General features: G+C 40.5%; 2 protein-coding genes across 4 annotated transcripts; both read left to right on the top strand.

Annotated features, from left to right (window-relative positions):
- On the top strand, positions 1–11718 carry LOC139912555 (uncharacterized). The gene is made up of 7 exons (XM_071900391.2): positions 1–380; positions 3712–4244; positions 4514–5123; positions 5863–7995; positions 8080–8457; positions 10037–10178; positions 11458–11718. The coding sequence occupies exons 1-7, from the start codon at positions 1–3 to the stop codon at positions 11716–11718; spliced, it is 4437 nt and encodes a 1478-aa protein (XP_071756492.2).
- A 3183-nt stretch (positions 11719–14901) lies between these two features.
- sfxn5b (sideroflexin 5b) lies at positions 14902–24703 on the top strand. Of its 3 annotated transcripts, XM_071900340.2 has the most exons (14): positions 14902–14958; positions 17685–17753; positions 17926–18003; positions 19099–19125; positions 19242–19296; positions 19391–19416; positions 19614–19667; positions 19959–20015; positions 21118–21183; positions 22122–22212; positions 23204–23319; positions 23606–23691; positions 24242–24359; positions 24626–24703. In XM_071900340.2, exons 1-14 carry the CDS (start codon positions 14902–14904, stop codon positions 24701–24703), a joined length of 978 nt encoding a protein of 325 aa, XP_071756441.1. The 3 variants fall into 3 exon arrangements, with proteins under 3 accessions (XP_071756441.1, XP_071756442.1, XP_071756444.1); XM_071900341.2 differs by lacking the exon at positions 17685–17753 and having other exon boundaries at positions 14935–14958; XM_071900343.2 differs by lacking the exons at positions 14902–14958; positions 17685–17753 and adding an exon at positions 16948–16962.
- The last annotated feature ends 1148 nt before the right edge of the window (positions 24704–25851 follow it).

Below are 25851 nucleotides of genomic sequence, written 5' to 3'. Positions count from 1 at the left end.
ATGATGTCACTTATAGATCTGGACGATGACCAGCGATGGGTGCCCACGCACGTGAATGTCACCGTCCTTCGCGCGAGGGGACTGCGAACGAAGGGCAAGCACGGGAGCCGCTACCTTTACACCATCATCCAGGTGGGGAAGGAGAAATTCACCACCGGCTTGGTGGAGAAGGCGGAGGTGCCCGAGTGGAAGGAGGAGTGCTGCTTCGAGCTGCTGCCCGGGATCCTGGAGGACGGCGGGCGGAGCGCCTACCCCCCGGGGAGCGGAGACCTGGTCCTCACGGTCATGCACCGGGTGCTTATCGGACTTGACGTGTTTCTCGGTCAAACCATCATTCCCCTTGATAAAATATTTCAGGATGGAATGTGTCCAAGAGATGAGTAGGTTATGCTTGAGTTTTAATGTAGCATGTATGACAAACCGTATGTTTGTCATTAGGGACTAGCCTACTCACCAGTGGAAAAGGGTGGTCACTATTGTGGGTTGTATCATGCTTTTTTTTTTTTCTCTTCAGGCCAGGGGAGGGTCAGGTTATTGCATAAACAATACAGGGGAGGGCCTTGTAATTTTTTGATTCATGAAATTCTTTAAATATTTTGGGGGGAAATTCTCCTCACTGCCCATTCCATCTCATGCAGCTGGCCCTGCTTTGAGACACTTCTCTTAGTGCAGCGTTTCTCAACCAGGTGCCATCAGTGACCCAATAGTCTGCAGGTTTCCATTCCAACCAAACACTCATTACAGCAGCTTATTTCACCGATCAGCACACCTTCAACCAGAGAGGAGGGACAAATCAGAACCAATCAGTGAAATCAGCTTGTAGTGTGTCAGGACGGCACATGGTTGAGAAACACTGCCAAGGCTTAAACTCACATGCATACAGGGGTAGAAACATTCTGTCCCACACTGGATTGACATTATCTCCTCCTGAGCACATCCCACAATGCAGTGCAAACTGGCAAGATCAGATGATGATGTATGGGCAGTTTGCGCTATAGGAAAGTAATGATGCTAAACCAGGAAGCCTCCATCTTTATGCACATGGTCTGTTTCCCAAGGGTTATGAATCATACATTGGAAATTTGGCACAGTAATTTAGCACAATATTCTCTCCATGCAGCACTAAAGACATCTCCAAATACATGACTATCACTCACCCTTGACAGTAACTCATATTAGGCACTGAGCAAAATATGTAGCTAATATTTGTCTAAAGGATATATTTATTTGATGCCATAACCACTATCTACTGCTAGAGCATGAAACATTATAAGGCTAGCTTATTTTTAGTAATTCATTTTTCTTTAGTAGCTTATAGTACACAGTAGAAATAAGCCAACTTGTAGCCAAATTATGCCAAACACTAGTAAATGGCATTCCAAAATATTTGCCTGCATATCTATCTTTGCTGTATAATAATAGCAGTTTAAAATAATAGCACACCAAATCATTTCCCATCTGACCAAAGTGATGAAAACCCATACTTGATATCCAGGCTCAAACACACAGATTCCTGCAGGGATGTGACCTCTGCAACAGTTTGGCCCTGTAGATTCTGTTTTGAACATTTCAGGGAGATGAGGGATCATGAAAAATGTATGTTTTATTGCGGGAGTTTCACCCGAGGTCAAAATTCCTCCATATGCCCTTTGCGATACATTATTATTATGATGTATGGTAGGCTAATGTATAGTAATCACATGTCCATGATAATTAACTAGGATTGAAATTATGTAGTTTAGTCTTAACTGTGTGGTTTGGTTCGCCCTAGTATTTAAAGAATGTCTCTCACACACACATACGCACACACATACACACACACACACACACACACACACTGCACATACAGTCAGACAGACAGACAGGCATGCATGCACACACACACACACACACACACACATAGTCATCCAGATAGACACCTTAGAATAGGTTTAATGGAACTGAGGAAGCTCTCCCACTGTTTTCTTTATACAATTGGGTTAATAGTCGGCTCAGTTCACCAAGGCACTCTGGTCAAATTAGGATAGTGAGAATGGGAGTCTTGCACTGACTCAAGATCTCACTTTAACATGATAAGATCTCCTTGTTGAGGCTTGTGCCATTTGGTGATCTGTTCCCCTCGCTGAAGAACAAACAACATAAAAGATTGGTCAAAATTGGCAAATGGTCTCCATGACCTTCGAGAACTTTAAAAAGCATGCTTATCATGAGGCGACATTGTGTTCTTCTTCTTGACCCCATTTTATAACACGTGGCCAGGTGAAAAATATAGGCAAGAATTGAGCATACTCAAGTGAATACTCAATCTAAGACCCATTTTCACTCACCTCCTTTTATGCAGATTTGAGTTTTAGTTTTGGAAAGCTCTAACAATATTCAATGAAACTACTCACTGATGTTCATGTTCATTACAGAGTGCTAACTCTGACTGGCCTAACCACGGCAATTGGTAAAAAAGCCTATATTACTGGTCTTTTTTCCACAAAACCAAACCATTCACATTCACTTTAAATAATACATTTCAAAATATGTATATATCAAGTGTCAGCCGTTTGAGTACAGAAAATTGACAAATATGCTATTTATATTCATGTTATTTTTGTTATGCCTAATTTATATATGCCAGTTCCTGAAGCATTACAGTAAATGTGTTCTATATGATCTGTAATTTGAGTATTTTAAAAGTATTTCACCTTGTTTAAATTTCAGTAAAGTTATGTTGTTACTTATCACAGCAATAATTTCTAATTCAAATGGTTTCAAACCTGCTGACATCAACTACAAATGAAACTGCATGAAGGTTCAAAGGAGTCATTACAACTTAATCTGTGTTTTACAGACAAAGATTAAGTTACTGATTGCTCATTGAATGTTATGGATGGCTCTTACAACAAATGAAACGGTAATGTCTAAATGAGGGAATTTAGGTTCAAACAATAATTTGACTGAGCTACATTAGGTAAATTGTTATGATAAATATTTTCTTGTACTTTAAAAATCTGGCTCCGAGTCCCATCTAATTTGCTCCATTATAAGCCTTTAAAGAGCTCAGTTATGTCACAGGTGGAGTAAAAGGACTCATCAGTAATATGTGAAGCATTTCCAGCATCAACATTGGAGAGCAGAATAGAGAAAAGCAATGCCACACATCTGGCTTTAATTGTGGGTTCTCCGCCCTTTCTCCACTCTGTATGCTCAGTGAAACTCACATTGAATTCCAGCTGTTTGTTTTGGCTCGACAACATTTTCTCTCGTCCACTCAGAAAGGGGAGTAGGAGGCGGGAGCATTGGGAGGATTTCCTAGGTCGACTCCTTGGAACGTCCTTGTTACATACAAAACACACACACCAGGTGTTGGTGGGTGGACCTGCAGGAATTTAGGTTATGATTTTGTGCTCTGAGGTCCATAAAATAGTTTGTTGTCAAACACAGCGGTCAGATTTCGAGCACCATCCCCTCTAGAAGTATTTTCAAGTTATGTAATGCAAGGAAGGTATTGCCAAGAGGAAATCAATGTTTTTTTTAGTTGCTTGTTTTGTCTCTATCTCAGTGAATGGCCAGATAATACATGTAATCTCTACTCTGAGCTTGGTGTTTGAGAAAATATTATATTTAAGATATTTCACTAATGTATTTACATAAGGCAGTGGTGTAAGATTGAGTGTTGTCATAGTATCGATGTTGACTGTCCCTTTCCTTTTGTGGCTGCAGATGGCTCAAGCTCAACTCTAAGGTGGGACGGAAGGAGAAGGAGCGTGGCGAACTGCAGGTGACCGTTCAGTTCACTCGCAACAACATGACAGCCAGTATGTTTGACCTCACCATGAAGGACAAGCCACGCTCTGCCTTTGGGAAGCTGAAGGATCGCGTCACGGGGAGGAAGAGGGGAGATGTGGAGTCCTCCTCAGCCATCGTGCCAGGCCGCTACGCAGCCTTGTCAGGATCCCTGGGGCAGCCGTTTGGAGAGGACGGTGGAGGCGGGGTGGAATCAGGAGATATAGAGGTAGTAGAAGAGAAGAGTAAGAGTAAGGTGAAAGACTTCTTCAAGGGGAAGCTACGCAAGTCGTCTGACACCAGGTCATGCTCATCGCTAGCTTCGGAGAGCAGTTTGTCTTCTGTGGCCAGTGATAACCCCGGGCCTCCGCCCAGCCTTGACCTGCTAGCAGACCCTCCCAGCTCCCCCATCTACAGCAGCAAAGTAAGAGTGGACTCCCACTATGGAGAGACGGACCTAGCTAAAAAAGGTAGGTTTTTAAATTCTTCTCGGGTGCATGACATGGAGGCTTGTGACTGTTGGTGTGGCCTAAAAATGTATGAGTATTATGTCTACTGTAGTCATTAAGACTAAACAACCTACTTTTTAAGGCAAAAGTTCAAAAAAAGTAGCAAGGAATTGAGGATCATTCCTTGCAGCTTCCCTGCATGCTATACATTATATAGTTTTTATTACACTGTTCAAATTCATTTGCGATCTAATCCTGATTCTTGTAACCCAGTTCTTACCTTCCAACAGTGCTTACCAGCCAACACACCACAAAGGTCCTGACCCACAAGCGAGCCTTCAGCGATGAAGCTAGTAAGATCACAACCGCCCTTCCTCGACAATACCTAGCAGTGGAGTCCATCAAGGGTCAGACCATGACTCAGTCCAAGTCTTCCTTGTGTATCAATGGAAGCCATGTCTATGACTCTGAGCCATCAACCCCCAAGAGCTCAGGAGCCCTCCCATCCAAGCTGGTGTTGCTAGAGAAATGTTCCCCGCTCTCTCGCTCCCTGCAGAACCTCACCAAGCGAAGTGAGGACAAAACTTCCCCTGGCGAGGGCCGACGCTGGTCCTTTGACAAGATGAAGAAAGACGAAAAGGAGGAAGAAAAGGAAGCTGAGCCATCAGCTCCCTCAATTCAAAGCGCTCGGACAGGGGGTCGCCCTGTGCAGGCAGCGGTGCCAATACTCTCCTCTGCTCCTGATTCATCTGACAAAGGCAGGAAGCTAAGAAAGACTTTATTCTCTGGAGGAAGGAGCGATTCTCTCCCTGCTAAATCAGACCTGAGCCAGGCTGGAGCGACTTCTGAAGGGAGACTCAGAGGCTGGTTTGGCTCCAGTGACTTCCAGAACAAGCCAAGGTGAGTGAGGGTCATTACAGTCCTGCCTCTGGGTCCCAGGGTGTTTGAGCAGTGTTTCCTCCATCTAAGGCGCAACACTAGGCATCTTCTCCACAGTGAGGCCTGTATTCAGTTGGGTGTCTTGAGTTCAGTGTTTCTGCTGCCCCCTGCTCATTTGAAATGGAATTGATCCAGCTCATACTTTTCTCCATTTTACCACCATGCTGTATCATCTCACATTTCCCACAGCACTCTCCAAATAGCAGCTCAGCAGTTTCATTTTCATCTCTTAAGTGTTTGTCTGTCTTTCTCTATCAGAGATGCAACGTCACTGTGGTGTAGAAAAAAAAAAAAAGCTTACAAAATGATGCGGGGAAAATCATTCCATCTTGATATGAGCTCACCCAACAGAATAGCTGCCAATGCAGATGGTCAAATCCTGAATGGCAAAATGCTACACTGCATTGTTTGTGTTCTTATTTTGCTTGATTATTTTGCAAATGTGTTTTGCTTCTTTTATTGAATTTGTGTTACTCTTTCCATAATTTGTTTGGCCAATGTTATATCCTCTGACTTTGAATGTCTGAAGCTAGTCAAGCATTTCAGTTTTGTAGCTGACAGAAAAATGTCCTACCTTGCTGTGGAATATCAACAAGTATTTTGGTGGTCTTTTTTCTGTTTGTGTAAGAAAGATGCTCCCCATTGGTCAACTGGCACATCATTAACTAAGAGGACTACTTGTGCCCTATTTCCTCCACAGGCTGGAAGTTTCTCCTAAAGTAGAAAGCAGCTCAGACGTACCCCCTCCCCTCCCTCCTCGCTCCCCCATTCCCCCCCAGTGCTCCTCTCCCACTGCCTCCTCCACTGGTCATGTTTCACCTGATAACGGGAATCACACTAATCCCTTCACGTCCTCTTCCTCTCCCTCCTCAACCCCCATCTCCCCCACCAACCCTTTCCTCCCACGTATGCAGCGCAACCCCTTTTTTGAGGAGCTCATAGCTGAGGAGTTGCGGAAGTCCCCTCCTCTTCTGCCCTGCTCCTCTTCTGGCTCACACCTCTCTCATTACACTGCTCTGCCCTCCTCCCAGCCATGCATACCCAGCCCTGGTCATGATATTAGGCAAAAGAAAATGGCTTCCATAAGGCGTGAGCGCCCCAGGCCAGTAGCTAGGCAGATATCCCTTCCCGCATTACTCCCCAGACTAGTCACACCTAGCTCCCCCAACCACTCCACCCCTCGCTCCATGTCAGAGAGTGGGGGAGAATGTGATGACTCCTTTGATGCCTTCGCCTCCAGCAGGCTCAACTCACCAAAGGGGACTCTTCCTCAAAATTCTTTGAAAACCATCCTAACTTCACCTCATAGAAGTAGTAACCCCCCAGTTGATAACAATGCCATTAGTCCTATAGAGGAGTTGCGAATATGTGAAGCGGAGCCTCCACCTTTGCCTCCAAGGAGGCCTTTAAGAACTACAGTGAACGAGATATACTCTGACAGCTGGCTGCATAGAGGTCAAGAGCTAGCTGTCCACAAAGAAGCCTACCTTCTTTCACAGACTGGTGTGGCCTCCCTACAACATGGAAGAGAAGGAGAACGCAAAAGAAATACACCAAGTATATCTCCAGACCCTCACACTACCAGTGAGACCTCTGATTCCCTCAGCATTCACTCTCAACCACATGCAAACAAGACTTCCCCAGGATTTATGCCTGAAGAAAAGCTCAAGAAGTTCAAATATGAACCTTTAGAAGATGAAACTGACTGCTGGAGGGGGATGCTGTTTGAGCAAGACTTGTATGGACGTGTTGGCAGAGGAAACTATGGAGAATCCAAAGTAAACAGCAAACATTTATCACTGACCACTGAGGAAACTGCTGAAAATAGGATCACGTCAAAGAACACCACCCATTCTCGACATGTTGATTTGGCAGAACCTAAAATGCTTCTTGATAGTGAGATGTCTGTTGCAGATCTTTTGAGTCTGTCATCTGCAAGTCTCCTTAAGTCAAACGCAGAGGCACTAGGTATTACTTCCAGTACATTAGAGTCAACAGTAGATTCTTCCCCCATTCATCCAGCTCAACCTTTATGTGTAAACAATAATGTGTCTTTCTCACTAACTTTGGAGGATCTGAACATGAATGTGAATAATTCAGACTTTAGTTTTATTGATTCTGATGGCTCTTCTCATTCAGAAATAGTTGATACTCGTAAAGGTCCCAATTGTTTAGGCGGGATTTTCCCACAGCCATCAGAAGATTCATCCATTTACCCTGAGGAGACAGTGACCACACCTGAGGATATGTTCACTTTGAAGAATACATGCATAACCCAGATGAACTCTTCCTTTGAAATAACTGCGTCATCTAACAAACTCTGCAAAGTCTCCCCAGTTTGCCAAGACAATTGCCAAGATGGGCGATGTGAACTGGATAATGTGACAACACATGGTAACTCCCCAATGAACAGGAAAGAGAATGCTGCTTCGTCATTAGACAGCCAAACATCTGATCAACCTGATCTTAAAACTGAATCCAGACAAGATATGACAAGAGGTGTTGACGATTTTAAAAAGACACAAGCTGCATTTGATGATAATGGCAACCCAGAAGCAAAACTAGCCACACCTAACCAGAAGAAGGAGTCGTTATCGAGGGTGGTTAGCGCACGTTTTAGACCAAAAGGAATGACGAGTGGCAGTCCACACTGTCAAAGTAAGAAGGGAGAGGGCAAGTTTGAACAGTTGTTGTCCCTTGTGCAAAATATTTCAGCTAGTGAAGGACCATTCTCATACCAACCCACTAAATCGCCTCCTCCCTCTTCACTGACATTAGATAAAGAGACAGCCTCTCTGGCAGACAGCATAGATGAAGACCAGACTGATTGCGAGTTGAATACCACATCACTAAGGCCATCACAAGAAGACACCACTACCATGCAGTCAATTCTTACAGAAAATTGTGTAACAGAAAGACCCTCTGAGATCAGTTTTGAAGACCTTCATGCAAAAGTAGCGCCAAACTTGAGAACCCCTTCAAAGTCAAAGATTGGGCAATCTTTGCAAGAGTCTAAACCCTCTTCTTCCATCCCTTCTTCTGCACTCTCCCTGTCAGCTGACTCTGATGCACAGGCTAAGCTCCACCCTTCCCCTGTCTTTTGCCCCTCCATACACCCCTCAAGTGTGGGGCCCAGTGCTGGAGCCATTGCTACTCCGGCTGTGGCCCCCTACACCTCCTCTTCCTCCTTCTCTACCTCCTCCACCACTACTGCCCGGCCCCTGGTCGATGCACGGCACTCACTTTTGCCTGAAGAGACACAACCAGCTAGCAACCTGCCCCATCAGGAGAGCAGGTGAGAATCCTCACTCTAGGATACGCACTGAACTCCTCTTTAGATGTATGGGTATTGCAGACAACAGTTGCACATACATTACAAACTATGTAAATGGGGAAATAAATCTGAAACTACCTTTACATGTTTGCTGAAATTTTGATTTTGTTGCTCTGACAGCTTTGTTTACTGTTGGCCCGGCCTGTTGGATGCTGAATGCACTCATGCCCTTCTAAATCCCACCTGCTCATCCAAAGCGGTTGGATGATACCTGCTGTGCATTGTTCTTTGCTTTGCTTCACTTTTACGTTACTCATCTCATGTTTCAGTTTCATGTTGTCTGTTATGATTTTGTTATTTGTTCTTACGCTAAGTTCTGCCTGAACTTAGTTACCTTTGCTGCCATTTTGGCCACCTGCTAATGAAAGCTAAACGCAAATCTCCCTCATATTGGTATATTATTATATTACTAGAATGTGTGATAGCATTCCTATGGAAGAGTATTAGGGCCATTGTAGGTAAAAAAAAAATTTAACAGCTGGGGGGAGGGGGGTAATATTTTGAGAAAAAACTCAGAAATTCTCAGATTATAAAACAGAAATTTGCGAGAAAATTCAGAATTTCAGAGTTGTTTTTTTTTCAAATTTCTGACTTTAATCTCAGAAATCTGACTTTTTTCTTAGAATATTACCCCCCTCCCCCCGTAAAAAAAAAAAAGTCACCTACAATGGCCCTAATACTCTTCTGTACATTCCAGTACACGAGGCAGGCATCTTGGTCAGAGGTAAAGTCTAAGTCAGCGTAATTAATAATAATTATGAAAAAGGACCCCCATTTTGGACGTATGTCTTCCCAAGAAACAAAAGGACAATACATATGACATATAGGGATGAGCAGAATACAGTCACAGGGAACAAACAATAAATGTATATGGTCAGATATGCAGCATCCATTGGGTTATACTATGTTTACAACAGATATAGGAGAGATATTGCAAATACTACAGTGTTGGGTAGTATTTAGTAATGTGCTGTCATGTGTTTATTGACAAACAGACAAAGGACCATAGAGAAGCACAGGTGCACAGCCGTTTAATTGTCAACATTTGGAATTGATCACAAATAAAAAGCATATTTACAAAGTAAATATTTAAAGGATTATCTCAGAAGCCCAGCTTTGCTTTCTGCAGTGATCATAATATAGCTTTAATTTGAATTCTAACTTTAATTCTGTTTCTCAATTTCTAAGCAATCCCTTGCTGTTGCTGCTGAATAGGGACCCATGTGTATCCCTCATGACTATTTCATCCTTGAGGAGCAAGGAGTTTTCTAATGCTCAAAGAACACTAGATGCCATTTTAATATTTCCTCTATAGTCTTTAATTTTCTTTCACTGAGTGAAGAGTCGACCTTCTGATCTGCTCTGATCTGTTGAGCTTTTCCTTGCAGTGCAGTTATTGTTAACTGAACCATCATTTCAACATACAAGACGATTGTTGTAATGTGTTTTAGTCATGCAGATACTATTTTGTAGACTGTATAGAATGTTAGTAAATATATATCCTTGTTGAAATGCTGCCGCTGACCTTTTAACTTTGCAGCCCTCATCCAGTGAAGCCGCTGACCTCCATGGGCAGCCAGCCGGAGAAGAAGGAGGGTCGTTCAGTCCTGGAGAAGCTCAAGTCCACTATTCACCCCGGACGCACTGCCCACCACGCTGTGGCTGAACCTGAGAAGAGTCAGGTACTGTGCAACAAAAAACAAAACTCTAATCCTTTACATCCTTTATTCACCTTTTATAACCTTTTATATTGATGGAATCTTTTATACAATTCAGCAAGTCTTTCATTGATGTCATGAGATGAGAATTTGTTGGCCCTTTGCAGAAAATATTGTGGGTGGCCTAATGTTACTTAAGGGGCTAAAATTAGCTTCTTGGTATGTATTCCCACATTCTTCCCAAATTACTTGGAGAGATACATTCCACAGTAGCTATTGTACATTTACATGCACAGAGCAACCCGGCTATTGCTCATACTCTTGTTAAGGTCTTATTCAGGTTAAGCTGTTCACATGCATCTTTGATACCCTGTGAGAATCGCTGTTTCCATTAATAAAACAGTTGACAGAATATTCCTGTCTACCAGATAGAACAAGTATGCAGCAAACATGCATGAAAAGCTGCCAGCTCCCCCCTCCATATCTGACTGAGCTTACTTCTGATACAGGGGAAAGAAATGCTGATCCTAATAGTAATAGTGAATATTGCTTGCTGCCATGTTTTCTGCTGACATTAAAATTTACCCATAACGCTGTGCAAGTCTGAGTTTGCGCAGATGATGAAAAGGAATAAGATGTTTGCATGCCACAGTAACACATTTAATATCAGAGTAAGCAAGGCATCTTAACCAGGTTTCTCATAAACGGAATACAAGTTTAACCGGATTTTTCTAACCGAGTCATGACGTCTACATCCATCGACCCAAAACCAGGTTACTTGAAATGCTGCGCATGTAAACATAGCCAGTGTCACACACCTATGATTGATTGTTAGATAGATAGATAGATAGATAGATAGATAGATGTTTATTGTCAACTACATTACATGCAATGGAAAATTAGGCACGCCAGCAACAAAAATCCAACACATCAGACTTTATATACATGAGATAAAATTCAATATAAATAGATAAATAAAATAAAAAGTAGAAAATAGAAATGCAACTTATGAAGAGCATTGATTAAAAAAATAGCCTGTGTCACACACCTATGATAGGTAGATAGATAGATAGATAGATAGATAGATAGATAGATCTTTGTTGTCCACTACATTACATACAAAGGAAAATTGTCTATGGCACTCTGGCAAAAGAAAAATCCAACACATCAGACTTCATAGGCTACATGAGATAAAATGCATTATAAATACATAAAAAGTAGAAAATAGAAATGCAGCTTATGAAGAGCATTGATTAAAGGTGTAACCTATTAACCTGTGACACGCTGTTCCTCTCCCCTATAGGAGGTGCCAGTGGACCACTCTGCTCAGTACCAGCACCTGACCAACATGGAGCTGATCTCCCTGCTGCTGCAGCAGGAGATGGACATGCAGAAGCAGCAGGCGGCCTCAGAGCAGCAGGAGGCGATGCTGGAGAAACGTGAAGCGGAGCTGAAAAAGGTCAAGCTGCAGGTTCGAGACCTTGAGGACTACATTGATAATCTTTTGCTGCGGATCATGGAGCAGACGCCCACGCTGCTGCAAGTGCGCGGGAGACACAAGTGACAACAGCACTAGAGTGTGTATGGGTATTGCACACACTGTATGATCAGTTTCCTCTAGAACACTGCTTCCTCAGTAGATTGTGACTCATTTGTAACTGGATGCAGAGACTGACTTCAAATCACAGGGTTTGTTTTGGTCGCTTACTTGAAAAGTCCCATTGTTGCACAAAGGGCAAGAAATCTGGACTGGGAAGCACTGTTCTAGAGGCAGGTGTAGTCCAAAAAACACTAACCTGATCTCACAATCATCCAGGTCTTCTCACTGCTAATACTGCCCTGTTGATGTAGACACGATATTACCCAACATGCATGCTTCTTACTATCTCAATTTGGTACAAACAAACAAAGAACAAAACAAAGCTCTATGCGAGAAGCTTCTATCATAGCAGATGCAAACAGTTATTTCACCCATGCTTCTTAGAATAAGGTAAGGTACTCAGCTGTTATCAATTTAAAATAAGTTTACTGCTTTCACTTATGCATAAATAAAATACAGGCTACAGAAAACATCTTTTTGGAAATATGCTGTTCAGGGATTAAAACAGTTACTCTTGCAAAATATGATCTTACCTCAAGTAACCTTAAAAAATGCAGTTTTGGGTTTATTGAAGTTGAATTGAAGAAAATAAGCAAACATTTTGGCACAAGATATTCAAACAGTGTTTATCTCAAACAGTTCCATGAAATGCCAACTGGACAAAGGTTAACTTGAGTGAATTCCATATTTTGAAATAGAACTGAAGAAATGTGACAAAAAACGAAAAAAAAATAGCAACACATCATAAAATCTTGCAATGCAATATGAATACTGCAAAACAGTATCAGAAGAAAATATGTTTCTGCATTAACATCGCTGTATGATAAGCAAAAGAATTATACTTACATCTCTCTTAGAGAAGAGCAGACTCTCATTTCCAGTTTGCACTTTTTCATTTTTAGACAATATTGTGTTCTTTAAATAGTTATTTCTGATTACAGGCTAAAGCAGCTAGGATGTTTTAATACATTTTCCTGTTCTGTTGTCTATTCAGCCAATGTTCGAGTTGAAATAGCAAAAGGTTACTAAAGAAATAAGAAAAGCAACAATGCAGTAAATAAGAGTGTATTAAGTTATTTCTTTCAAATCATTTTGTCATGATAATATATTATCTAATACCACTCTAGTACCACTGTAGCTAACTGCAATGCTTTACATGACCGCAGTACTGTAATAAAGTAAAATAAAATGCACATGAACCAATGGAAGTTTTTAAGCTCCTTATACTGTCGGCTTGTCATTGACCACAGCACTCTATAGTGACTGATGCAGAATATACTGCATGTGTATACTGTAGTAACAGAGGTGGGGACTTGAGTCACATGACTTGGACTCGAGTCAGCTTCAAGTCACAATTTTAATTGCTTGAGACTTGATTTGATGCATGAAGAGAAGACTTGAGACTTGACTTGGGTTCTGGTGACTTGGGACTTGACTCTGACTTGACTCTAAAGTCTTGACTTGAGATCTTGTGTTTGTGTAAATGACTTAGATTGAAAGTGATGAGATTTGTTCCAGCAGACGACTGAATTTAAATTCTGTTTTCTGAATTTGTATGGAATGATTGAATTTATTGAAGTTGAAACTGATTATAGAAATCAAACTCATGATGCTCTTACCAAGTTTTTATCCTATTAAAACCAAATTGCATTGAAAAGTCCTAGATATTTAGTTTTCTATAAGATATTAAATTGATACTGGACTCTTGATTTGTTCTGACTTGACTTGCTGTTCTACATAAAGACTTGAGACTGACTTGGGACTCGGGCAAAGCTGACTTGGTCACACCTCTGTGTAGTAACATTGCTTTCTCTCCACTAGAGAGCACTCCATACCTTACAGTATCCCAGCTTCCCCTGCTGGGTGTGCAGCCGCCCCTCAGTGCTGTAAACCTGCTGTTTCAGCATGGACCTTGTCCTCCACCTTGCAGCCTTTGATTTAGCAGATATTAATGAGATTCAAGTGCATGACTCTATACAGTATATACTTTACACCTATTTGAGCTATTAAGGAGAATAATGTTGTAGAGGAAATCAATTTAATCTAAAAAAGAGTGAATATATCACACCTGCATTGGCCATTGCACTGGCTTCTTGTCTCTTTTGCGATTGATTTTCGACTTCTTTTACTTGTTTTTAAGGCACTAAATGGCTCAGCATCTCCTTACATATCAAAATGCCTTAAGAAATATGTTCCAAGTCCCTGTTTGAGATCATCTGGTTTACTTAACATTCCCACTGAAAAGCTAAAGAAAAAAGTGGAGAGGCAGCTTTTTTATTTTTATAATTTGATTTATGAAGGTGTGGAACACTGCCCCACTTCAGACTCATCAGGCTCCCTCTACTGTAAATAGTGTTAAAAAGCAGTTGAAAACACACTTTTTTTAAGTTGCCATTTTCATAGGATTTTATTATTTGTGCCCTGATTGTTTTTATTCTGCGCCTTAATTTTGCAGTTTCATTGTTTGTCCTTGATTTTACATTTTATATTTTTCATTTTTTGGTATGATTAATCTTACATTTTCATTTTAATGCATATTCTCGTTTTGTATAGCACTTCGAGCTGCATGTGTAGTGTAAAGGTGCTATATAAATAAAGCTTCATAATTTATAGTGTTTATTCGGCACATGTTACATAATAGACCCTAACCACTGTGGAAATAGGTGTCTCTTGTATTTTTGGCAATTTTATGACACGAAAATAATGGAAGTGTCTAATGGGGTGTCAAATATTTGTTTTTATCTCCCAGCTTGATATAAGTTATTGTATTCATCAGTGTTTTTTGTACAAATGAAGCCTTTCACGTGCATTTGAAAGCAGACATAATGCATTGCTGTGTATTAATCTTTCTTCCTTCAGGCTTGTTCACATTGTGATTTGGGTCAGCCTGACAGCTGAAAGTGTTTCCATTAATCTCTCCCAAGATCTATCAATACGAACGGTTATGCAATAGCTCTCACCTTATTGATTATTTGGGATGTGTAGTCATGTGGTTCAACTTTGCCAGTGTAAGTGCACATGACAGAAACTACACATCCCAACAGACGTAGCGACTCGTTGCTTCACTAGTTACACATTGAGTGTAGTTCACTCTACTTGAAAATCCGTTCATGATTCAGTTCATTAATAAATAAATACTTCGGTGTCATGGCGGAATCCGCAGCTTGTCCTGCTTTCCAGCTCGGGAGACCCCGATATGACCAGGTAAGTCGTCTTTATCGCCCGTTACTCATGCATTAATTACATTTGTTTTTAAGGCTTTCGGGTGCAAAAATGCCCCCATCCTCCGCCCTGCTGCTCCGCTGTGGCTGATCTGGATGCTGCTACTTTGTGGCGAAAGTTGCCTTTGATGCGCGATGCATTTCTCTCCCCTTGTCCTTTAAATTCATCCCGCAACCAATTAACAACTTTCAGATTATAATGAACTTCCGCATGCGGTAGGATTAGTTGTTTCTAGTGGCAGTGATGATCTGGCCGCAATGTTATATCGCTGTACATCAGCATTAACCCTGCAGAGGCGCGTCCGCTTGCAGAACAGAAGCCAACATTTCATAACATGCATCTCTGTGCTATTACGTGCAAGAATCAGATTACTTAAGGCTGCCGCAAAATGACATTTTAATATTTTGCGCTTCTATCTGAATGTAGTTTCATTTCATTATAGTCTTCTCATCATTTATTGACTAGTTTGTGCTATTTTAGGTATCTAACTGCATTTGTTTCTCTCTTAATTTCTATTGCTGGCCTATATGAAGTCAAACTCGCAGTTTCCAAACAGATTTCTAATATAATATCTCTATATTTGCCCCTGATCGTCATTTATCTTCTGTATATTGAGCCAATCCAAAACACACTTTAACACCTTTTACAAGATTTTCAAGGATGCATTTGGCAGACTGTTGCCCAGCTGTGCAACTCCTTTAAACCCTGCCATGATCAAGATTAATGGTCTGTCTGTCCTTATCTTCAGCACATTAGTCAATTTTCCATCCTGAGAAATGAATTAGCATTGGTCAACTCAGAGATAATGTGACCTTCACGTTAACTCCAATGGCACATTAACTGGGAAGCTACTTGGACTCATGTTAGTTAGATTTAATATCTGAAGCCTCTTGTTCTACTATAGAGCAGCCTATAGGAAATTATTTACCTGATGATGTTGCTCAGAACAAAGTCCGTAGTCAGGTTTTGTAAATAAGTCACTAAAGTTTTGGATCTATCATTGTATGAGATACTATCAATGCGATCCTTATCAAAATGCAGGCGACACTACATGGATGTGGCAGGAAACTATATGGAAAAGCAAGAACAAGGAGCCCAAAAAAAGACACTTCTATTCTTGAATTTGGAGCCAACCTCTATATAACTGAGGATAGTAATTAACAGAGGATGTTGCATGGTTCACAGAAGCCTAATAACAGTTTATTTACACCCATTTGGCTCATGTGATTACTATTTTTCAATAATTACTCTCCCAAAATCACTCTTGGATGACTGTAATTTTTAACGAAGATGGTAATTCATCCTTGTTGCCAATTCCTATTGCTGAAATTTCAGCAAGAGAGCCTTTTAGTCTTAACCCATAATAAATTATACCTTTAATTTTCCATCTGAAAACCTGGTAGTCCGTGTTGAGTTGATAAAGGTGCTGTAATACTTTCAGTTTCTTGCATCAAAGCAGTTAAAATTAGGCCAGTCCTTGAATCAGCATAAATCTCTCTTCTCTCGGTGTGTCTGTGCTCCATCTCTGCTAGCCTTGTTGTGTATTCTCTGGAGAGCTGAAACACATGAATAATTAAAGCAGGCTTCTCACATGGATCCTCTCTCTAAAAAAAACAGCACTGCAGCACATATGGCCTGTCAGAAAACCTGGAGATGTGTAGAAAGGTGCTGCACCCCCCTACCACCACCCACCCCCCACCCCCACCCCCCTCCCTCTCCTCTCTTCACCCCTTCCAGGCTTCAGGAGGATTGAAGGTTGTTTCCCCTGATTTCAATTAGGACCCGGTGCTTGAGAGATAATTAAAATGGAGAAGGGTGCATTCCACTGTCTTTCCACTGTGCCGCCTGCCCTTCATAAGTGATAAATGGCTCGGAGGGAATCTGATTGAAGCTGCCATGTTTTAGCCCATCTGGTTTGCCAAACAGACTCTTGGCAATGCGCTGCCATTGGGCCTTTTCAGACTGCTGGCACACGCTGTTAGCTTGGCATGCCGATCTACACTGCGAAGGGAACAGCAAAACAGAACGCCTGACCAACAGTTTCAAGCTTGAGTGGTGAAAAATTGCCTCAACTGGAAAAGTGTGTGTGGTAAATGTAAACCAGCTCAGAGTGTTAATGTCTTTTCTCCAAAGTTGGTCACAAAGACACTTTTTACTTGCTGGACATCTCAGCTGTAAAGTGTCCCATAGTGCAGTTACCTCAAAGACTTTCTCTGCCTGCTTTTTAACATTAGACATTTGGATGTATTACTTTTTTTTGACGTTTGAAAAAGACTTATTTACTCCACTGAGTGTATAACAGTCTACTATAGTTTCTTATCAGTATTCCTCACACAGGCATTTGGCTTCACTGTCCCCTGATGACAGGCAATTTAATCCATCGGTAATTATCAAAACAAATGAAAGTGAGCACTATACTATGTGTAATATGAATACAGAATATGTTAGCTTTTATTTGTGAAATGCCCCTTTAATTTTACTTAAAAACAACAATGTGCTAGAGAAAACAATGCTTAGCAACTTTAATTTAGTAAGTATTAAGCCAAGTGAAATGAGCACTGATAAATCAATTCAGTGTTTTCAACCCTATTTCTCTCTCAGTTTCCCGACTTGTGTGAGAATTATCCATTTACAGAGTGGAGGATGGTTTGTTATTACCATGTGTCGACTCTCATTAAGGATTAACTTTCTCGCTTTCTGTTTTCTAGGGTTCGTTCCTCGGTCGCCTGAGACACTTTGTAGACATCATTGACCCCAGCACCCTGTTTGTGTCCGAGGTAAAGTTTACTGTTGAAGCCATGTATTTTAGATAGATTTATGTCTTCAGTACAACTCTGGAGTTCGATCCAGACTTTATACTCGTTTGTTAACTCTTACATGATCTGCCATTATTGTTAGCCCTTTATTTCATGCTTATTCAGCTAAAATACAAGTTTTTTCTGTCTGTAGAGGCGACTGACAGAGTGTGTCAAACTGCTGGATGATTATAAACATGGCTCGCTTCCACCTGAGGTGTCTGATCTTCAGGTGAGCCTTTTGATTTGATACAACAGAGTATGATACAATATACCATGATAACATCTATTTCCCTAAAGGAAATTCAGACTGTATGGCCAGGACAAAAAACATGCATATTATACAGCAACAGTAGAAGCAATTGTAGGTGAAGCAGATGTTCACAGTCAGAAATGGACAGGATGTTTCTGCCCTGCTGAAGTGTTTGAAGAGCAAGACACTGAGCTCCAGGGCCTCTGTTTTGTTCAAGAGAAAATATAAAAGAGGAATTCCCATTCAGGGATCAGTTGACCTTTTTCCCACAGCGGCCATTTTGAACTTACATCACACTCGGGGTGGGAAACTGTACCTGAAAGAGCAAGTACAGCCCAGCTATGTTCTACTGTTGTGCACCAAGATGCACATTTGAATCGGACAAACATTTATCATTTACCATTTCACAGACTCCCCACTGAAAAACGTATTAGAAACCAATTGATCCCAAGAATCTGGAGGGATAGGTTCACATTTTAAAGCTGCTATGGGTAATTTCGGAAGGAAAGAGATCAAATCTCAGACTTCTCCTCATTGGTCAGATGGGTTTCCACACATTTCTCTTTGAAATGAGAATAGCAGAGAAATAGGGCTACCGCTGTTTCTAACATTATCCTGCTTGTCTTTAGCTATCAAACATGGGAATTTATATTACTTCTAAATTAATGTTAATCCATAAGAATTGACGACTACAGCTTTAAGGTAATATTTGGCCCACTATAGATTACTACTGGAATCTAACTTAGGTAGTTAGTAGCTAACTAGCGAGTAAGCTAGTTAACTTCCCTTTTTTGGGTCCATTTTCATGGACGACCCGGTTTGTTTCTGTTATCTGCCACTGTTTTCATGACAATCTTCTTTTTCCCACCCTGAGGTTGACTCAAGTTCAAAATGGCCACCGTGGGAATAAGGTCAATAAAGTAGCTATCACAAAAAAGGAAAAACAGTGACATCCTATGAATGTCTTCTAGTAAATTATCCCCCGTAAAAGTGTCAGCTATGTCTAAAAACAAAAATGTAAACCTAATGAATAATTTCATTTCTTCTGTTCAATTGCACTGTTTCTTTCTGCAGCTATGGGAAGCCCAAAAGGTGAAACAGGTAAGTGATTTGACGGAGCCGCAGCTCAGCCGGGGTTAACGGCGCTTCCATACATTCAACACATTTTCTCTTAGCTCCTGGCAGCATGATGATGATGTCATGATCTCTGCACGCAGGCCATCATTCATCCTGACACAGGAGAGAAAATCTTCATGCCATTTCGAATGTCAGGTATGACCTCAGATGAAGATCTTCGCTAAACGTTCTTTTTTTCCCCCCATTTTGTCATCATTTTTATGCTGATTATAATTTGTACACCACACAGGTTATGTACCATTTGGAACACCAATTGTAAGTCCTATATGAAAATCTAAATTTCATATATTTTATGTATACATTGTTCAACATTTGCATGAAGTTGACTTTGCTATGCAGATATCCATTTGCTCCAGCAACACTCATTTATGGTCATGTTTGGGTATGGATAAAAATGCAACCTGGGACTCATTTAGTCCAAAAATAAGCTCTTATTCCCTGGTTTCATCTAGGTCATTGGCCTTCTTCTGCCAAATCAGACTGTGGTTTCTACCATTATATGGCAGGTACTGTAAAAAGAAAAGCATAATGTAAAGGCATCGCATTCATCATCCATTTTGAAACATCCAGTAAGCACTTACACACTATTATTGTGTCCTTGCAATGTTAATACACCGGAATAAGGCCATTGTAAAGTGCTACTGTGTGCTGTTTGTTCCATATTGTTATTGCTCCTTTATATCTTTGTAGCATCTTTTTGTTTACTATGATCTATCTATCTATCTATCTATCTATCTATCTATCTATCTATCTATCTATCTATCTATCTTCCTTCCTTCCTTCCTTCCTTCCTGTAGTGGCTGAACCAGAGTCACAATGCCTGTGTAAACTACGCCAACCGCAATGCCACCAAGGTAGGGAAAATTCACTGTGGATATTTACAGCTTGACTCTAAAAAAGAAAGAAAAAAAACCTATTGAATTAGGTATTGACCTATTGAATTAAAAGGTTTTTCACACTGTGCTGTTCTCAAGGCAACAGGCACTTTGTATAGTTTGTCCAAAGAATATCTTTTTAAATTCTATTCTATTCTATTCAATTGTAATCTATCTATGTTATACATTTGGAATAGGGAAAATGTAGGCTACCTAGCTGTAGGTTTTGTCATGGGGAGGAAGAACACATTATGCATTTATTTTGTTTCTGACCTGTGGTGACTTCCATCTGGCTAGAGGTAGAAGATTGGTCGATATTAAATATTAGCAACCTACTGATAAATGATTATTTTGGGGAGATCTCAGCGATCACAATGCTCTACTGAATAGTATCATTATACTACGTGAACATGATTTTATTTTCAAAACACAAAAAACAGAACTATTCATGAAGTTCTTTCAGATCATTTCTTAACACTATTATATCTTGGTGGTGGTGGTGGGGAGGGGGGGGGTGCTTCTGGTAAAGCTTAACAAAGAATTCTCTAGAAAATGGAATTTACTCACTAAATTATGTACATGGGACTCTGATTTCTGATGTATAGACTCTTTGTTATTATATTTCCATATGTGGTTACCTTTGCAGAAGTGTGTGCATTCACATGTTGAGCTCATATGGATTCATGTAACTGTACTGTACCTGTATTCAGTCTATTTCTAACGCTATAAGAACACAATTTTACATCAGTAATTATTGAATGACAATATAGTAAGTGCAACAATAAAAGTACTATTTCTATTATATGAGAAAACAATCTGAACTTATGGAATTAATTATTCATTTTGGCTGCTTTAGATGACTAGGTTTCTGTTTTTGTTTTTCCCCCATAATACAATATCATCCTTTATGTTTTTGCCTGGCGTCTTGTAATGTCCTTGTCTTTTGTTCTGTGAAGTTGTCTGAATCAAAAAAAAAAAAAGTCCCATTGTCCAATAGAAAATATATCTCTGCAAAGAGTTTATAGCCTGTCTTACACAAGGTATAGAGCTGTGGAACAATATTTCTTTTCTCCCCCTCCAGCCCACGCCAACATCCAAGTTTCTTCAAGGCTATGTGGGAGCTGTGGGCAGCGCCGTCTCCATCGCAGTGAGTGTCTTTCTACATCAGTGACGTTGATATCTGCTCTCAGGATGTGATTCAAGATGTGATTAAAACAGTTGTTATGTGGTCACTACCTGCACATGATTCAGAGCTGTTTCCTTGGTGTGGTGTGGTACATTTAGTTAATATGCTACATGTTGCTGGAACAAACTTCCAGAAGATCTCAGAAACGCCCCAACTTTGGCCACTTTTAAAACTATAGGCTTAAAACTTTTTTTTCTGCACGCACTGCCTATGCAACTTGATCTTTATTCCCTTTATGCATTGTAATTCTTTATTTATTCATTCTTCTTATACACTTTATCTCTTTTTATTTTTATCTAATGTCTTATATACCTTGTGTAAAGCACTTTGAATTGCCTTTGCGTAAATAAACTTGCCTTGCCTAGCAGCAGTAGTAGTGCTAGTGACAGTATTTCAGCATTAGTAGCGGTAATGCTAGTGGTAGTTTGGGGGATAGTTTTAGCAATAGATTTAGTATAAATGGAAATATTTTAGTTGTACTAATGCTTATGATACTAGTAGTAATGATGATATACTGCTGCTATGAATAATAATACTCATAATAAACTTTGTATAGCATCTTTTCAGAAACAGTTTACAAATTGTTTTACAGAGGATAAAAAGACAATACATAGAAACAAGAGATTACATATAAATTAGTCAATAATGAATAAGGACAAATAATTAAGAATCTAAGAGTTATTACATAAAGTAATTTTATAAAAGTGGGTTTTAAGAAGACAAAAATTTAACTGAATCAAAAGACTGACCTGATTTAGCTCACCTAAGCTCTTCAGGCAGGTTCATTCTGGTGTAATGAATAATGAAACAATAATAGCACTAAAGTATTTATAGTAGGAGTTCCTTGATGTTACTAAAAAGTTAGCAGATGTGATTTAAAGTGTGTTTATGTTTTGTAGGTGGGACTGAACGTGCTGATCCAGAAGGCCAACAAGTTGAGCCCTGCCACCCGAATGATAATACAGAGACTCGTCCCGTTCCCAGCTGTGGGTGCGTACTGATGGGACGACCTGCCATAGCAGTAATAATGAGGAGGGACGGCCATTATGTCACCCTCTGGTGGTTGGATTTATAGCAGCTCACTGATAGATAATTAATTCTTCTTCATTGGGGATTTCATATCTTACAAATGATATATAGAAGTGTATAAATGTGATATATGTAATATCTAAAATTATAGATATTATATATTCCATTTCTGTATGAAAACAATCTTTCCCTTGTGTGAGACAAAATTGAGCTTTGACATTTTTTTTATTATCATGAACTTTATTGTCAGCGATAGTTTATGACCTTATCTATTCTAAGATTACAGCAGTGGTGAAATTCATGCCATTAATTGTTCACAAGAAATTGGTTTGAATTTGTCAGTGAGAAAATGCCACAATATGGTAGAGGCTGCAGAAGAGAAAAGACACTGCAGTGTGTGTTTTGGGGTTTAAATCTGTTGTTTTCTGTGAATGTTGTCTTATTAGAGGCAAGAGAAGAGTCACACATGCTGTGGTTGTAGGCGACAGACTTCTGCAGGCTCATACCTTGCACATTATCACTTTTTTTTAATCTCTCTAACTGGCCAAGATGGGAAAATGCGGAGAACAAATTTCACGGCGCCATTAAAATGCGTGTGTGTGTGTGCCAGCCGCCGTGTGCGTGTGTTGTAGATGGTTGCATGTGACCAATAAAGACGGGGTTTGTCTGTCCTGTTTCTTCTTCTTCTTCTTCTTCTTCTTCTTCTTCTTCTTCTTCTAAAGTGTTGTGGTTAGCCTTGTGCAAATAGTCTCACACCAGCCAGAAGAGATAAGGGATTTATGGAGGAATTGCAGCCAAAGTTAAAAGATTTCGAATCTGTTACTGAGCGTTTCCTGTTCTTCAGTGTCTATTCTAGTCTTGCAATTACAACCTCCTAAGTAGGTCATGTGAAAATGTATTAAACCACTTTAATGGCTGCTGATCCTACCTGCCTTCCTCTCCCCGTCCTCAGCCAGTGCCAACATCTGCAACGTGGGCCTGATGAGGCACAACGAGCTGTCTGAGGGGATCGACGTGCTGGACAACAACGGTAACGTGGTGGGATCCTCCAAAATCGCTGCCAGGCATGTGAGTGGCTTTTTGCAAACTCAGTATATTCATTTGAAAGTGCTGAATTTGTTCATACATTGCGGTCTTTTCAGCGAATGGCAAATCAGTATGGTTCAGTTGATTTGATGCGATGGGGGGGGGGCTGATAATGGGAAAACCAGGTTTGCATGATTTCCTGTTAATTTCATGTGTCTGTGCCCCTCACTACATTATCCATCTGATCTCATGGGAGGGAAAATTAAATCCAACGCATTGCAGTATTTGAAATGAAGCGTGTGCACAATGTTCACATCTTTTTCCCCAGGCGATCATGGAGACCGCCTTCACACGTGTGGTCCTCCCCATGCCAATCTTTGTCCTGCCGCCCATCATAATGTCCTACCTAGAGAGGTTTGTGCAGAAACATGTTACTGGGAATTTGCCATTTTAAAAGCAAACTTGCAGCTATAGACAATGACGCTTTCTATTCTAGTCTAGTCGATTCTATTCTTCTGCGCTGTTTTATTCTCTTGCACTACTTGTTCTACAAAAACATGGCCTAAATATTTCATGTGTACTGTCTGGAGCGGGCATATGTTGTACCCCACAGTGTTTCCCATATATTAATTTTGTTCAGCAGTGGGGCACCACAGAATGCAATGTAAAAATGAATGAAACAGAATAATTCAGTACAATTTCCCCTCAAACCACACAAAAAAAGAATATTAAGAATGTTTATAATTGCTGCTTTTATCCTAAAAGTATATCAAAGAGAATAGTAGTAGTCAGCAACTGGCGCAATATATCCAGAACTGGGACAAATCGACCAAAACACAAGACAAGCCAAAACTGTCTCCCACCCACAAATAGTGCAAAACAGGTGAAAGGTTTTGTAGATCCAAAGCTGACTCTGTTGGCTTCAGGCACATGTGTTAATTTGTCGTTCTCTTAATTTCCGCAGACTCCAGTTCCTGCAGAGCAACCGCAGATTGTTGCTGCCCATCCACAGCCTCGTGTGCCTGGCTACCTTCAGCCTCTCCTTGCCTCTGGCCATCAGCCTATTTCCCCAGATGTCTCAGGTAGGTGCGACTGCTGCTGCTGCTGCTGCTGCTGCTGCTGATTCAGGCCAGATGGCTTCGGGGGACAGCTGGGGTGGAATTCAAATTACATATACACCACTTGACATGTACACCCCCAGCCCTCCCCCCACTCACTTCTCATTCCAGATGTGTCTTCCCAGATCTAATTAATAGTCACGATGATTTCAAGGCTTAAAGACAGACAGAGTTACAAGACGGCGTCAGGGAGATCTGAATTCTCACCTTGGTTCTTTTTTTTTTTGCAGATTGAGGTGTCTCACCTTGAGCCGGAGATCGCCATGGCGACAGATTGCAAGGTGGTGACCTACAACAAGGGCTTATGATGGATGGCGTGGCGGGGGAGAGGAGAGGACAGGGAACAAGGATGTAAATGAGGCTACGCTGTGAATAGCTGTCAGGGAGACCCTAGGGTTCCTACTTAGCACCTGTCGACAGGTCTGGGAACTTTCTGCTGCATTAATATAGCAGAGCCGGGATTATCATGCACTAACCAGCGGCTGCAGCGCTAATATATTCTGAATAATGAGAAAAATGCTGATGAGGGAAGTCCAAGTGAACAAAGCAGTTATGGATTGGACGATACTGCCAGTGTGAATCCACTGTTCGGTGGCTGTATTTGTCAAATGAGTTTATGGGAAAATGTGGATATATATATATATATTAGGTAACCAACGTTTTTAAACTGGTGAATGGCAGTCGACTGCATGCCAGGTTTTCTAACCCCAATAATGTGAAAATGTGAAAGAGCACACAGCACTCTGACCTCTCTTAGCAAGTGTCTTTTTGTTGTTGTTTTTTTTCTACAGTAGCCAAATGTATGGACTTTGGTGCATTTCCTTCCTAACTGCAAGGAAGAACAGTTCACTGCAGTATTGACTGATTGTTGGACCTCTGCTGTATTCCTAATGGATAACTAATTTTGCACAATATTTTGAAACTAATAACATTATTACCTGAATATTATTGTACTAATCATTAACTGGTATTCTTATTCCTTTGTATAATAACTCTGCTACTTTATTAAATGTTTGCTAGTCAAACAATCTAACACTTTTATCTGTATTATTTAAATGATTTAATAAATCCTCTTTCTCGACTTGCTTTGTTTTATGAAGACTTTTACTTTATCACCAGGCATTTAAGTGAATGTGAGCTATAGGTGACACTTTGCTTCAGCTGCTTTGATGTGCTATAAGTTGGCTTTCCTCAGCAGCTGGGCTTTCACACAGGGTAATAATTGTTTTGCAATTTGCATTCGTATTTATTTTGATCAGTATTCGTTCAGTATTAGTTTAGTTTCAGTTAATTTTCATATGGGGTTTGCTCATTTAAGTATAGTTTCTATTTATCAGAATAAATAGTTTCATGAATTTCATTAGTTTTTATTTCATTTTGTTTCAGTTTTAGTGTTAATATTGTAACTGTCATGGATAAGGAGAATGTGTCCTCAGATGCAAATCATGTGTCCAGT

The sequence above is a fragment of the Centroberyx gerrardi genome, chromosome 16 (assembly GCF_048128805.1).
Source record: "Centroberyx gerrardi isolate f3 chromosome 16, fCenGer3.hap1.cur.20231027, whole genome shotgun sequence".
NCBI classification, from domain to species: domain Eukaryota; kingdom Metazoa; phylum Chordata; class Actinopteri; order Beryciformes; family Berycidae; genus Centroberyx; species Centroberyx gerrardi.
Note: the sequence above shows the minus strand (reverse complement) of the source record. Positions and strands in the feature narration are given on the sequence as shown.

Coding starts and splice junctions, on each gene's coding strand:
- LOC139912555 (XM_071900391.2), top strand. CDS start 1: ATGATGTCACTTATAGATCTGGACGATGACCAGCGATGGGTGCCCACG. Junction 4,245..4,513: donor GACGGACCTAGCTAAAAAAG/GTAGGTTTTTAA, acceptor ACCTTCCAACAG/TGCTTACCAGCCAACACACC. Junction 10,179..11,457: donor CTGAACCTGAGAAGAGTCAG/GTACTGTGCAAC, acceptor TCTCCCCTATAG/GAGGTGCCAGTGGACCACTC.
- sfxn5b (XM_071900340.2), top strand. CDS start 14,902: ATGGCGGAATCCGCAGCTTGTCCTGCTTTCCAGCTCGGGAGACCCCGA. Junction 19,668..19,958: donor TTTCTACCATTATATGGCAG/GTACTGTAAAAA, acceptor TCCTTCCTGTAG/TGGCTGAACCAGAGTCACAA. Junction 23,692..24,241: donor ATAATGTCCTACCTAGAGAG/GTTTGTGCAGAA, acceptor TAATTTCCGCAG/ACTCCAGTTCCTGCAGAGCA.